Consider the following 14,360-nt stretch of genomic DNA (forward strand, 5'->3'; position numbering starts at 1 on the left):
TTTGTAAAGTTATTCTGAACGTGCTACACTTTCAATAGAGAAAAAAAAAAAGCTTTCTTATTGGGATAAAGCCGGACATTACACCAACAGCGCTGTCGGCAGCAAGATTTCATCTTTCCAATATCGCTTATTTTGGCCGAATCACTTCTTTTTTAATCAAATTTGGGAAATTAAACTGCTCTTTTTTAATTCAGCCGGCAACAAGAGACGTGTCCCGGCAGGTGATGCCTGACGGGGGCACGCTCGCTCCTCTTCCCGCTGGGTTCGGCTGAACTCGGCTCGGCCGGGTTCGGCCGACCTCGGCTTGTTTCGGCCGGTCTCGGCTCTCCTCAGGCCGGCGCGAGCCACCCCCACCAGTCCTTCCCCTACCGGCACTTTCGCCACCAGCCAACGAGCCGTTAAAAAACTCGCCCCCACCGCCAGCCCCCTCCGCCCGTTCTCCCCTCCTCTTCTGGAGCTGGAGCGGGACCAGGACCGCGACACGCGGCGGAAGGATCCTCCGGGGTGGATGTTTGTCACGAGGAATCTGCGGCCGCGGAACGACCGGCGGCTCATGCGCGGTGACGGCCGGGACAAGATGGCGGCGCTAGGCAAGCAGTGAGTGACGGTGGCGCCGGGGCCGCGACGGCCCGCTGGGGCCCTCGGGGAGGAGGGTCCGACCGGGCTCTGCTCAGCGGGGCAGCGGATGGGAGGGAAGGTCCCCGGCGCCGCCGTGAGAGCGGGCGCAAGCAGGGCCCTGTCTCGGGCTTGGGAGAGCTCTTAACAGGCCCAGCCCAGGCCGCAGCAGCGGGGTCGCTGCGTTGGCCTGAGTTTAAACCTGTGTTTATTAAAAACAAACAAACCGCACATCGGTGGGAAGCAGCGGAGGTGCTGCCGTGTTTCCGAGGGGATTTTTCACTCTTGGGAAGTAAAATCTTCTCAGGATAACCCCCCCCCCCCCCCCCCCCCCCCGCCCAGACCCGTTGTGCGGCTACAGCCCAGCACCACCGGCGGTTGAGGGGCAGCGGCCCCGGTTGCTCCTCGGCTCCCTGCAGCGGGTCAAAGGGAGCTGCTGGGGTGGGTTCGGAGCACACGGAAGTAAATAGTTTGTCACAGTGATGATGTGGTATCTACAGCATCGTGCAGTTCCCCAGCTCCATGCTACACGGTGTGATGAACAAGTTACCCAGTGATGGACTGGGGAAAGGCAGGTTGGGGGAAATTTCTCCCTTAGAGATTGCTCGTTGCCAAAAACACAGTGTCTCTGACAGAATGCCTCACAGAAGTTGGCTCTGACAGCAGAAGAGTTATGTCTGTGTTGTTAATCTCTGCATGACATCATCTGACAGTAAATCTTGTCTTTTGCCATAGTGCTATATGTGGGTTGGTGCTTTACATCCTCATGTAAAATAGGTGAACTTACTGTGCACAGAATGGTGTCTAATGTAGACTAAGACTGAACCTCTGCAGGTTAAACAGTAATTTCTTAATTCCAAAATCACTTGGAAAACTCTGGACATGAGTGAGTTATGGCCTCATTTAAGGAGTTCCATCGCATCCCAAATCTTTGCATAGAAAAAGTCAGCAATACCAATGGGAGAAGCTGCAGGCACATGGCAAGGCTGAGCACACTGCTGCTGATGCTGCTCAGCTCCATACCTCATGCATTACACTGATGCTGATCTTTTGTTTCTAAAATTGGAAATGGTGGATTTTTGGTTTGGAGCGTGCTGTATTTTCTTACCAGTAACATGAAAAGGTAACTTTTATTCTTTTTCTCTAGATATGGGCTCATTATGCCCAAAAAAACGCCACAGAAAAATCTTGTTTCAAAGAAACTCTCAGTGTTTGCAGATGACTCCGATGATGAGGTGAGTTCAATGGTTTTCTGATGAATTTTTCCCCATATTGTTCAAATTAATTGTTTAGAACCATTCATGTCTGCATCAGGTTGTGCCGGTGTCACTCGGATCTGCGTCATCATTCGGGCGTGAAATAGGAGCTGTGTATTCTTTAGTGTGAGTTACATGAAGCCATGACTTGGTGGTTGATTACTTTCTGTCAGCTCTTCCAAAAGCTCATCACATGTAGCAGCCTGTTTGTAAGAGTTAACAGTAGCTTGTAAAGAAACTTGTTGGCCATCACTGGTAAACATGCTTGCAAATAAAGACCAGTTGCAATCAACATTCCTTTCTCTGGTATTAACTTTAAAGTGCAGTAAAGTGTATTTTATCCTTAAGCTCATTCCCCACAGATTTCATATAGTTGATTTATGATGTTCAGACTCATGGCGTGTATAAGTGTATCACATGAAGTTGATAGTGTTCTTTGCCGTAGTCTCCTTCAATGTTTTTATATTTTTTAAGTATTACCTTCAAAATCTTAGCTTTCAACCTGCCCCAGTAGCAGTTGATATACACTATAAAAGTTACACCCCTGAATATCTGATATGAATATGGGGAGTATCAAGAACTGGCATGGTACATAGGCTGCTTGGGATACCTTACAGAAACCCAACTCCTAAAGCAGACTTTCTGAAGGATTTAGAGCCAGTAGCTTCGTAGTTTACAGGTAAAGAAGAGGAACTCAGAATCATGGAGATGAACAGTGGATCCACTGTCCCCATGGCAGGAGCACTTTCCTGGTCAGTTTAGCCTCTGTCAGTTTGGGATTTGGTGTCTTTCTCTACATTAAGGATCTGACTCCACATTTTCCATATCCCAAGAACGAGCTTGAGTTAATCTCCTGTCAGCATTACACAGTAGGACTGGGAACCTTCTCGAGTATGCAGCATTTTTTAACTTCTCCATTTCCTCTTAATATCTAAACATTAAAGCAAAATAATGCATAGAATTCTAATAATAATAGTGTATGATGCTGTTTACTTTTAGCTTAACAGATCAAGTATCCTCTCAGCAAGGCTGACAGATTCACTAAGAGTCTGTTACGAAGACTCTTAAAAGTTGTCATGCTCATCACTATGGTACATACCCAGCAAAAAGTAATAATCTCATAACTGCCTTTATCAGATAAGATCATTTATATTTTTTTTTAAAGCTAAATTACTTTATTAGTTCAGTAATCATTTCAGAGCTTTTCAAGATAAGGAGCAGCATTTGGGAGGGGTTTCATTTCCTGTCTGCTGCCTTATCAGCCAGAACTACATCTCAAATGTCTGGAGATTATGTATTTTTAACTGAACTCTAATAAAGTTTGTGCTGGGAAATCTGCACACCTCACTTGGTCTGTGATCATACAGGAGATACCAAACTTTTGCTCTCTGTTTTTAAATGTTACTGTGCATATTTCAGTAAGATTTTGCTTATACTCTTGCTGAAGGAATTTGAAACGGTTTTCTTTTTCTGTGGCTAAGTACATTAATGAATGTTAATTGCTGATGAAGATGATCTTTGGGTTAGTTCATAAGGAGCAGAACAGCTGGGATGGAAGTTTTCTCCAAATACAGTGTTGACTGGGAAAAAGCAACCCAGGAGATCATAGGTGCTTTTAGTCAATGGAGTTGTGAATTATTTGCCTTCATAATGAGTTCTCACTATCTTTAAAAACTGGGGGGAAGGTTTTTACCCCTGGGAAAGCCTCTTGTAGAGAGCAGATGTTACAGCAGCAGTCTAGGATGCATTAGAAATAAGTTTCCTTTCTGTCTTAGCATTATTTGTGATACATCTATTTTCTCCAAAGATGCTATTCCCTTATTCATGCGTTGTGTTTTCAGAGATGGCTTGTGAGTATTCCCAGTGCACTGTTCCGTGTTCTGGATTATCTTTGAAATTCAGCTGAAAATATCTCTGTGGTACAGTAGATAAAGGTTCTGTTTCTTGGTTGTATCAGAATCACCCAATATACATTCCAGCACCTCACCAGCCTTACAGAACTGGTTTGTTGCTCAGAATGTAAAGAGTAGCAGGCACAAAGGAAGAAACTGAGGACAAGCAGAAGACTATATCCTGTTGTAGACTCAGGTTTTTGGTTTTACTTAGAGACTCTTCCATGCACTTTGCAAAAGATATAGAATGACTAAAAGTAAAATTGGCAAAGTGATGAGTATTGATGATGACCAGAGTTTATGCAACAGCTTTCATGCAAAGTAAGTGCACTAAAGGGGCAAGATCTTAGATTACTGAAAGGAAGGAAGTGAAGGAACTGAAGATGTAGGTAAAGTCAAGAAAATTCAGAGAAAGTAACATAGTATTTCCCATAATATGAGCAACACAGTGTATTATGGAATTACCAAGTAACTGGTTTGATCTAAACAAAAGGAAGTTGGGGATTTCTCCACCCAATGTATAATTAAGTTGTGGAACTTGTTGCCACAGGATATTGTGGCATGGCGAAAAAGATAAATGGATTCAAGTATGGATTAGCCAAAGTAAGGGGTGCTTTTGGTGGCAAACAATGGTCCAGGTGCATCCTCCAGTGCAGGAAGTCCCTCACCTCCTGGTTTCTGGAAGCTAGGAGGGAATGTCGAGGAAAGCTAATTCTGTATGTGAGTTGTTTATGTTCTTTCTCTTAATCTTCTGCTATAGCCATGACTCGTATGGTGTCTGAATTGAGATGGATCTGTTGCCTGACTTGATAGTATTTTTTCCACCTGAAGCTGAGTGTTGTGTACGTTCAGGGATCATCTGTGCAGTCTGTAGTTGGGTAATCCAGGTCTCTGAGGGCAACCTTAACGATTCACTGCTAAATACATATACATGGGAGTGTAAGTGGCTCATTTTGAGATGTTTGGATATCAAAGAGTCATGAATCCAAAGATCGTAGCCTGAAATTCCTTATCCGGTGTGAGAAGCATGAATTGAGCCAAGTCAGATCTCAGCCTTTCCAATATACAGCAGCTCAGGGCCACAAACTGAGGGCGAGATCCATAGAAATCTGTGCTTGAGCTCCTGAGTACTCCTGAGAGATGCAGGTACTGCTGAGGCACAATGCATTTCATGCTAAAGTGGACACCTAAAATTAGGTGAATTAGATGAATTTTGATCTGAAAGTGCTTTGCTGTTTGTGAGCTGGTTGACTGTCCCTTTACTTGATGATCAAGCAGAGCTCCAAATTATTCTGCTGCTGCTCTTTGGTCAAGTATTTTTCTGTCCAGCTTAAACTAGATGGTTGTAGTGAGAGATTAAAATCAAACTACATCTAATCTGCCTGACGTCACTGAAGCATGTAATTTCCCTTTCAAATGTATTTCAGTTTAAACAATGGTAATTTATTTTGTGTGTCTACAGCAAAGCAGCATGTAGAGAGTTCAAAAGGGCAAAGGCCCCTCATGGGTCTTTTATAACAGGTTATATTTGAGCGGAATCATCTTCTGGTTTTAGAAAAGGATTGGAATGATGTCTTATTGTCTATCAGTAAGTACCACGCCTGGGGTTTTGGTTAACAGCCATAAATGCGTTTTTCTTGGAGGCAGGATGTGCAGCTAATACAAGATGCTCCATTATTAATAGCTACTGTGTCACAATTTGTTGGTCTTGTACTTCTTGTGAGAGTCAGTGGGGAAGAACAAGTTGGACATCTCACATATACTTTGAGAGCATCTATTAAAGAAATGGGAGAGAACAATGAGCTATTTAGTAGATTGGGGTAATTTCTTATTTCTTCTATTAATTTTTTTAACCTTTTCAGCTGTGCACAAGCTCAACTCCATGGTCTCATAGGAGGGGTAGACCAGAGAATCTCATATCTAAGAGCTTCTTGATTTGCATGGATTCTGTGTCATTTCACAGGATGGGGTTAAAACGTTTTCTCCTTCCAGAAAATATTAAACTCTAAGCTTTGTGCTTCGGAAGAATAGCTTGACTGCAAGGAAAGGGTATGAGACAGATTGCTGAGCTTATAGGGCCTTTAATAAATGGGCAGTTGATAAGTAAAAACAATACAAAAGAACGGGAAGTTCTCATCTGTCAGAGCTTGTGGCACAGCAGGAAATTGTTCACCATAAACCAGGAGGGAAGGTTTTGTTTTCTGTAAACTTACTGCCACTCTAGACAAACAAATGGCAGGTGGAGTTCTTTACAATGATGTGTACTATCAAGAGGATTATGTATTACTTTTGTGTTCATGTAATCTTTGCAGATCAACAAGTTCATTTCATGTAGGCAGAGGAGGAAAACATTCTAAGCAGTATTTCAAACATTTTGGTGGGATAAAGCTGATTCTGTAAATACAACTCGTGAATCTGTTTCATCTTCTACTGAGCCATTGCTTTCTGGGCTGATGCAGGAAAGATTCCTTAATGTTCAGGTACCTTTCTATAAAACCAGTGTAAGAATCTGATAAAGGAAACCTTCAGTGCTGACCCTTAATATGTCAAGCAGAGGATCAGTGCCTTTCCCAAGGGCCAGGAGGAAGTTTAGGTCTTCTGTGTGGTGCTGGTATATGTTCCACTGCCAGTTTAAAGCAGCTGTTTATATTAAGAAGTTCATACAGACTCATTTATAGCATTTTGAAAAGAAAGCAGATGACCTAAAAATTAAGTACAGTATTTTAAATATTCTACAACATCAGCTTTTTAGTCTTGAAAGCCAGAAGTGAACAGGAGATGAATGAAGCCAGGATCCTTTTACATTGTTTTAATCTAAATAATCTGCTATCTACTTCCCCTAGTCAACCAACCAACCAGCTACATAAATAAATGACTATATCCAATTCTAATCCAAATAAGCAGCAAGCTGCAGTGTACAGGGTGTACTCCCTGATCCCACAGCAGACTCTTGAGTGTATTGCTAGGTTTCTAAAGCCTGATGCATGTCTGCTCCCTTACCTGGTTACCTGCAGCTGGATGGGAGAGGGAGGCTGCTTTTGGTGGCAGCGTAACTGAACCATGGAAGGCTTTTCTTCCACTAAAGTGCACATCACACTTTCCCTTTATTACTGTAGCTTAAGCACAAGGTTTAACATTTGGAAAGTGGAGATGGAGTTTATCCAAGTCTGCATGTAGCAGCTTTGTAAGATTGAGATACTTAATTACATAAACAAGGTTACACGTCCTGTCAGTTGTAGCGAACCTGTTAAATAAACAGTATCCTCTATTGGTTGAGGAAAGATAAATACACAGCTTAGTTCAACACTAAAAGGCAAAACTAAATAAAATGCAAAGCTGCCTTTAAAAGACAGTATGATTAGAAAACATATTTTCAGTAGTGGACATGGTTTTTCTTAGGGAAGATCAGTACTGCTGTTTGTTAGCATATTCATCTTGAAACATGAACATTTGAAGTACATGCTGTTCATAGCAGCAGTATTCTTATTTCTAAAAATACAGAATTAATGATACAGATCAAACCTGTAGTAAGTGCCAAATCTTTCAGTTGTTTTTTACTATGAGCACAGTTTTTCCATGTGATTGGATGAATGTCCGCTCATGACCGCTACATCTCTGAGCACTTGTACATGCTGGAAGAAGAGTATGGTATATCCTGAGCAGCACCTATGTATTCCACAGGCTATTGGAAAGATAATTACAAAAATCATTGAGAACATCTCTACTTTATTCAAAACCATGTAATCCCCAAGAACATGGAAATTTCTGATACATAAATTGATAGGAGGGTGTAAGTCCAATTCTTGTTGACTTAGAGGGTGTTTACTGTGTTTTCCTCTCATTTCCTTTTCTGAATGGCAAAACCTGAAATAATTGTTGTGTTGGGAGTGAGTAGGTGTATTATAAGCATCCTTCTCTTAGGAATGTCTTTCAGTACTGGCTTTAGCTGTCCTTTGCTACATGTTTTACCTGCTGATGGGCCAGCTTCTTGCCCCAGCCGGCTGACCCTTACCATAGTGGAGGGGTGTATCTTCTCCACTGTTCTTTTGGCAATGGTTGAAGGAGGGCAGGAGTTTTCACAGACCTCCTATGTCTCTGAGCCGTTCTTGAGCAGAGATCGCTTGCTTTGTGAAATGACATGCAATTTTATGCAGGTTTTGAGGTGCACACCATTGAAATAGTGTTCTTAAACTCATCATCATTTTCATATATATGCTGAGGTACTGCAGTACTTTGCTCATGGAAAAGGCTGGTTCATTGTATGCTTGGGAATGAACTTTTAGCTTTTCTTCCTACAGAAAAATTCTACTGAGATGAGAGACTGACTTATGGAATGGGATTGTTATACAGTTGCTTGTTAGGAGCTGTGTCAATGTAGTTGATTTTATTTTTGCAATGTTTTCCTTATAGCCATCTGTGGGTGAAAGCCTTCAGAAAGAAGCACTGAAAAAACAAGCAATGAAACAGGTAAGATGTGGTGGCAGATTAAGAAATTACAGCATCTATTTCCTTTAATTAAATGGTTGCAGAAACAGATTTGTGTCATTGCAGTGTTATAGTTACCCTTTAAGACAATTCCATATACATTTATGATTTTGTGCATCGCTCTTTGCAGCACAAGACTTGATCTGAAATTCTCAGGGCCTTTCCTCTAGCATGAAAATGTATCAGTTTTCTGGGCAAGATTGTTCATTTTGAAACTCTTCTGGCTGTGATCAGAGCAGCTGAAGAAGAGCCCGATGAAAGCTGCATGAGTAAGGCTTACAGAGCTGGCCATAATGTAAAATACAATAAAATTTCTGTTTACTCAATGCAAGCAGTTAAATACACGAGGTGTTGAAGTTTGTTTTGTGGTGTAGAGTGCATTGGTTATTTTAGAATTTCTCAAAACCTTTCAAAATAGTAGAAATGTCATGCTTAAATTTTGAGTATCTTTTCATCCTCCCTCCTTTCTTTTAGACTAAATTGGAGATTCAGAAGGCTTTGGAGGAAGATGCTACAGTGTATGAATATGACAGTATTTATGATGAAATGCAGCAGCAGAAGAAAGAAAGTAATGCCAGAGTGTTATCTGGAAGAGATGACAAAAAGGTTGATACCTGAAAGTGTGTGATGTATGTCTGAGCTCTGTGTGCTTGGAGTGGCTAAAATTGATTAACTTCTAAGCTTTGCCAAATGCATTTTCCCATGGGGCATGCAAGTTTCGTGCTCAAATCCCGTTAAATAAGGTAGTAATTTGCAAGAATTTTGATGAAACTCTTAGTTCATTGAGTACTTTGGAGTCCTCATCCAGTGGTATTCCAGAGGGTGGCACACTGCGAGTTTCCCATGCAGTTTATGATGTACGTACAGTGTATCTGTGTATTTCTGAAGAGAATGTTACAGTGGGATAATAGGATTAGAGGCAATGGGCCCTGTAACAATACTGCTTATGATAATAGAGACTCTTGTTATTAAGCTAATGAACATAAATTGTCCCTCCTCACACACTGCTGGGCTTCCTGGAGGACTGTCAGGAGACAAAAGTAATTAACTTCCATTGGTGAGATATGAGCCAGTTTCCACAGCCCAATGGCTTGTTTGAAAGCATTGTTGAATTATCCTGACAAGTGATACTTTCATTGTTACTTACTCTGTTTAATTTGAAAGCTCTTGTCAGGTTTTGTGGGTAGAAAAGGAAGCTTCCCACTCCTTTACAGCAATTAGAAAGGCAAGACTATTCTAAGGCAGAAGACAGGGATAAGAAATCAAAAACCGCTTACACTCAAGAGCAAAAATTATCTTAGTCAAAGATGGGCTGAATGTTTTGGTTGAATACAGCGTGGAAACATGGGTATTAGTGATCTGAAAGAGAATGACAGTTTATTTCAGATAGCTGTCAAGCAGTGGAGAATATGTTAGAGTTGCTGCTGTTAGTTTTTATTCTCTTACCAACTTTCAGCTTCTCTCCATCAGTCCCAATGTGTATCTTCTCAGCCACCTTAATTACCTCTCAGCATGATCCCTTTTTTCTCTTCTATTTTAGCCCAGATACATCCAAAATATCCTCAAAGCAGCTGAGATTAGAAAGAAGGAGCAAGAAAAAAGAATGGAAAGAAAAATACAGAAAGAACGTGAAATGGAAGGGGGAGAGTTTGATCACAAAGAGGCTTTTGTGACCTCAGCCTATAAGAAGAAGCTGCAAGAAAGGGCTGAGGAGGAGGAAAGAGAAAGAAGAGAAGCAGCTCTTGAGGGTGAGATTCACACTGAAATAATTCCCCTTTAAGATAAGTATGGAAGCACGGCCTTTTACATGATTTACAACATTGTCATCTGGGCTCTCTGTGAGGCTTGAGATAATTAAAATCAAAAAGGTCCAGGTGGCACATACTGAATCAGGTCCTTCTTTGTTATTTTCCTTTGTATGTTACTAAAGGAACAGAGGAAACTCCTCTCTGTTGCAGTGCTATTTGTGTTGCTGCTTTTTATTTTTGAGGAAGAGTCACTTGTTGAAGGAAGTCTCTAAGCCTGGGGTACAGTGAGGCTTACACTCCTTACTTCAGACATTTTGTAGTGTCCCATGAATAGGTGTAAATAATAGGATATAGGGTCATAAGATTAATCAGGCTGGAGTGGCTCTCAGAAGTTCATCTGTTACAGACTCTTGCTCAAAGGTTGGTCTGCTGTAAGGCTGCTCTGAGCTTTTTCCACTCTGGACTTGAAAACCTCCAGGCTGGAGACGGCAGACTTCGTGGTGTCTACCAACTATGAGTTGTGTCTGATAAGTATTTGTGGCATGGTAAATCCAACCTCACTTTCTTTCTCACAGCGTACCTGGATGTGACCAAACAGAAGGATCTCAGTGGATTTTACAGACATCTTTTAAACCAGAGAGTGGGGGAAGAAGAGATGCCTAAATGCAGCTTCCGTGAAGCCAGGTAGGATGCCATTCTGAAAGGCTTTCCAATATAAACCAGCTTCTGGCTGTTTGTGATTCCAGACTCACTGGACCACTGTAAGAATGAGAGAGTACTAAACATTGCGAAGTGATTCCTTTACACAGCTGATTAATTTAGTTATGTGTAAAATGTCTGATAATCATAAGTGTAATAGACTGTAAGACAGAACCAAACAGGACAGGAATGCCATTTGAAAAGTATCAAGAGGACAGTCATATGTGTAATATCACTTGGTATTATTCCAGCCTATATATTCCAGCCTTTGTTTACTTTGGTTTACATAATACTTGGCAATATGCAGTAGGTTCTATATTTTGAATTATGAGGGAGACAAAAGATAAACCAACAAGCACAAGAGATAAATCACAGGGAATGATGTTGTGATATAAATTGCCTGAAAAGAATGTGAGTCTCTGACTTTGTACTTACTCCCCATTTATGGGTTCATAAAAACTAAATTAATCGAGTGCTGGTGCTGTTAAAAGGAAATTAACCAAATGTGTAGGAAATCCAGTGGGAGTGCTTTAAGATCTTAATGTATGTACATTCCAATGCAAAGTAATGAGATGAGGCTGAATTACTTACGTAGCTGAGATGGTGAAATTCTGCCCTGTGGAATGGTGAAGGGGATATGTTTCTTATGTGCAACAGCTGATCATTTGAAACCAGGTTAAACCTCTCTTAAGATAGGCCTTAAACCTGGATGTCACAAGTTAAATGCTTGCCATCTCAAAGAAAATGCAGCACACATCAGATACTCAATCTAACTAGATGGTGTGCTGATTCATAAGAATTTATCATGGACTGTTACTGAAGCTGTATGATTAAAGAGACTCATGGCTCTTGTGAGTGAACATGTATTTCCTTATCAGTCAGCAAAGAATGACAAAGCACAACCTTTCTGTCTACTGCCCAGATTGGTCCTCCATGGATCAGCTTTCTGTCCTTAGGAATCAATGAGCTCTGAAAAGGTAGTAATTTCTATCTAGCCTCAAGAGCAAGATCTTCAGAAATGTTGGATTATAAAAGGTCTACTACTAATGGAAGCTGCTTCTTACCTCTGTCAACAGAACATTCAACAACAAAACATACAACACAACACACAGCCTGCTGCTTCTCTGGATAATTATTTGAAGTGAAAAGGAGTAAGCACATAGGAAAAAGTGTGTAGCTTGCCACAAAGCTCACATATGAATACAAATCTGTCTTTTTGCTCAGATGGAGGTTACAGATACTTAACCATAGTCATTCTTGTAGATAAATTAATCAGCTCACATTCACCAATGAACCAGATACAGATGCGTAGCAGAAATCCTTTGTGCTGGATTCCTGGAACCTGAGCCACAGATAGATTTGCTTTCCTAGACTTTTCAGCAGCATCTTTTGCTTAAGCCCTGACCAGAAGTCAGTTTGTGGAAGCGGCTGAGATTTCAGGCTGTGTAATGTTGTTTTTTTTCTTTTTTAACATAAAAAATGTAGGATAAAGGAAGAAAAACCTGACAGTTGTTATGATGAATCCAACCAAAGGAACAAAGGCCCGTATGAAAAACAAAGACTGAAGCCCTCTGCTAAGAAAGAGAACAATCCAGATGCTGATACAGACTTAGAAACTGATAGTAGTGATGATGATAAGAGACATAAAAATAGTAAAGTAGATTTGAAAAAGAAGAAAAAGAGGGAGAGCTCTGTGAGCAGTGAAGAGGAGGTTAAACATCACAAGAGCCAGAGACATTCCAGGTCACCGAGTGCATCCAGTGTGGAGGAAGAGCCACCCTCAAAAGCCCAAACAAATCATCATACAAGGAGGGGAGAGAGCAGACCAAGTAGAAGGGGAAATGATGAACAATACAGGGAAAAAGATCATGAGAGAAGTAGGACCTATGAAAAGGATTACCAAAGGGATAAGGAAGAGCGACATAGATATGGGGATCATGCTAATAAAGATAACTACAGGAGGAGGGAAGAGCAGGATGATAAACAAAGAGGGAAGGAAAGAAGAGAGAGAGAGGGACACGGCAGAGAATGGAGGAAAGGAAAGGAGAGAGATGAGAAGGGCTCAGAAAAGGAACGAGAGAAAGAAAGAATAACAAAAGAGAGAGATGAGAAGGGCTCAGAAAAGGAACGAGAAAAAGAAAGAATAAGAAATGGTAAAGATAGATATAATGACAGAGAGAAGGAGAGAGGAGAGAAATATAGAGAAAAAGAAGATCATGTGAAGGACAGGAGAGAGAAATATGGTAATGATGAAAAGAAATACAGAGAGAGGAGGGGAAGTAGTTCTACACCTTTAGAAAAAGATGGAGAGACTGATCAGGAAAAAGAGAGAAAGGGAAGAGAGAGGGAGGTGGATGAGAAGGGAACATCCGGCTCTGAAATGTCATCTGAGCAGAAACGTAAAGCTGGAGAAGAAGGGGATAAAGAGGAGAAAGAACAAGCACAGAAACCAGCTGAGAGCATGAGCAAATTTGCCAAACGGAGCAATGAGGAGACGGTCATGTCAGCGAGGGACCGGTACTTGGCGAGGCAGATGGCACGTGTCAGCGCCAAATCTTACATTGAGAAGGAAGAAGATTAACATCCCTGTGGTGGACAAAAACACTCGGTCTGTCAACCAGAAGGAAAAGTCACTGCTGCATGGACTCCTGTACAGAGGTAAAAGTGTGTCCTAGTTACTTATTCCTGGCTTTCATCTAAGAAATTGTGTGTGCTGTAATAGAGGAACAACTCTTGAAATGGGTTCATAGATCACTTGAAAAACAGCCTTAGTGTCTTTATACAGTTGAAATATTAAATTGGGCTGACTCCATCCACCCTGGCCTTCAGCACCCAACCCATAAGATTCTGGGCACTTGAAGATTCTGGGACAGACTTAGGAGTGTTAAAAAACATGGCAGCTCCGAGCTGAAGCAGTGAGCTCTGCTGAGAGAAAGGTGTTCTCAGCCCTTGGCAGGAGGCATTGTTGCCATCTGATGCTCTCGAAAGTGAGCAACAGACCTGTAAAAGTGAAGAAAAAGGCAAGAAAACCAGCCTGAATAATAATCTAGGAAATTTCTGTATGTAGTATGGTGTTTTGTAAGCTAGATGCATATTGATATATGGATTTTGTATTAATGTGTGGGCTTTGGTCTTGGGGACCTGATGTACAGAAACACTTAAATAAAGTGTAAGATACATACTGTATCTAATGCGTGGGTCTTCTTAATGCTTGGGTTATTTTACTGCGTCTTTGTGTGGGAAATAAGGTATATGAGTCTTTTCTCGTATATGAGTTTATGTATTACAGTTGTATCTGCTTGTTTCTGCTGGAAGTAATATTTTACATTTGCCCACCTGTTCAAAGGTTCATAATGAAGAATAAAGTTATCTCCAATCTCTAGCTTGGTAAATAGGATATCTGGCAGTGGTTGTAGGTTTTAGAATACATTTTTAACACTTTTGACAGTAGTTTCTTTTACTTTATTGCTTTTATGCTACAGTAAAGTGAACTAATATTAAAAAAGGTTTCAAAATTGGTGTTTCTGTAATGTCTTGTTCAGCCTTAGTAGTGAGACAGAATGTGAGTGAAGTTAAATGCCAAGCCTGCCAGTTTACAAAGCCTTGAAATGAGTTTCATATATAAGCTCATCAAGTAGCTAAGCACTTACTCCAAGTGTGGATCA

At 41.1% G+C, this 14,360-nt stretch overlaps 1 protein-coding gene across 1 annotated transcript; it reads left to right on the forward strand.

Annotated features, from left to right (window-relative positions):
- Window positions 1-416: 416 nt before the first annotated feature.
- On the forward strand, window positions 417-13,919 carry NSRP1 (nuclear speckle splicing regulatory protein 1). The gene is made up of 7 exons (XM_080629964.1): window positions 417-597; window positions 1,763-1,850; window positions 8,174-8,230; window positions 8,723-8,854; window positions 9,789-9,996; window positions 10,572-10,680; window positions 12,181-13,919. Exons 1-7 carry the CDS (start codon window positions 509-511, stop codon window positions 13,274-13,276), a joined length of 1,779 nt encoding a protein of 592 aa, XP_080486090.1. The 5' UTR covers window positions 417-508; the 3' UTR covers window positions 13,277-13,919.
- The last annotated feature ends 441 nt before the right edge of the window (window positions 13,920-14,360 follow it).

This window comes from Psittacula echo (genome assembly GCF_963264785.1).
Source record: "Psittacula echo genome assembly, chromosome: 15".
Classification (NCBI taxonomy): domain Eukaryota; kingdom Metazoa; phylum Chordata; class Aves; order Psittaciformes; family Psittacidae; genus Psittacula; species Psittacula echo.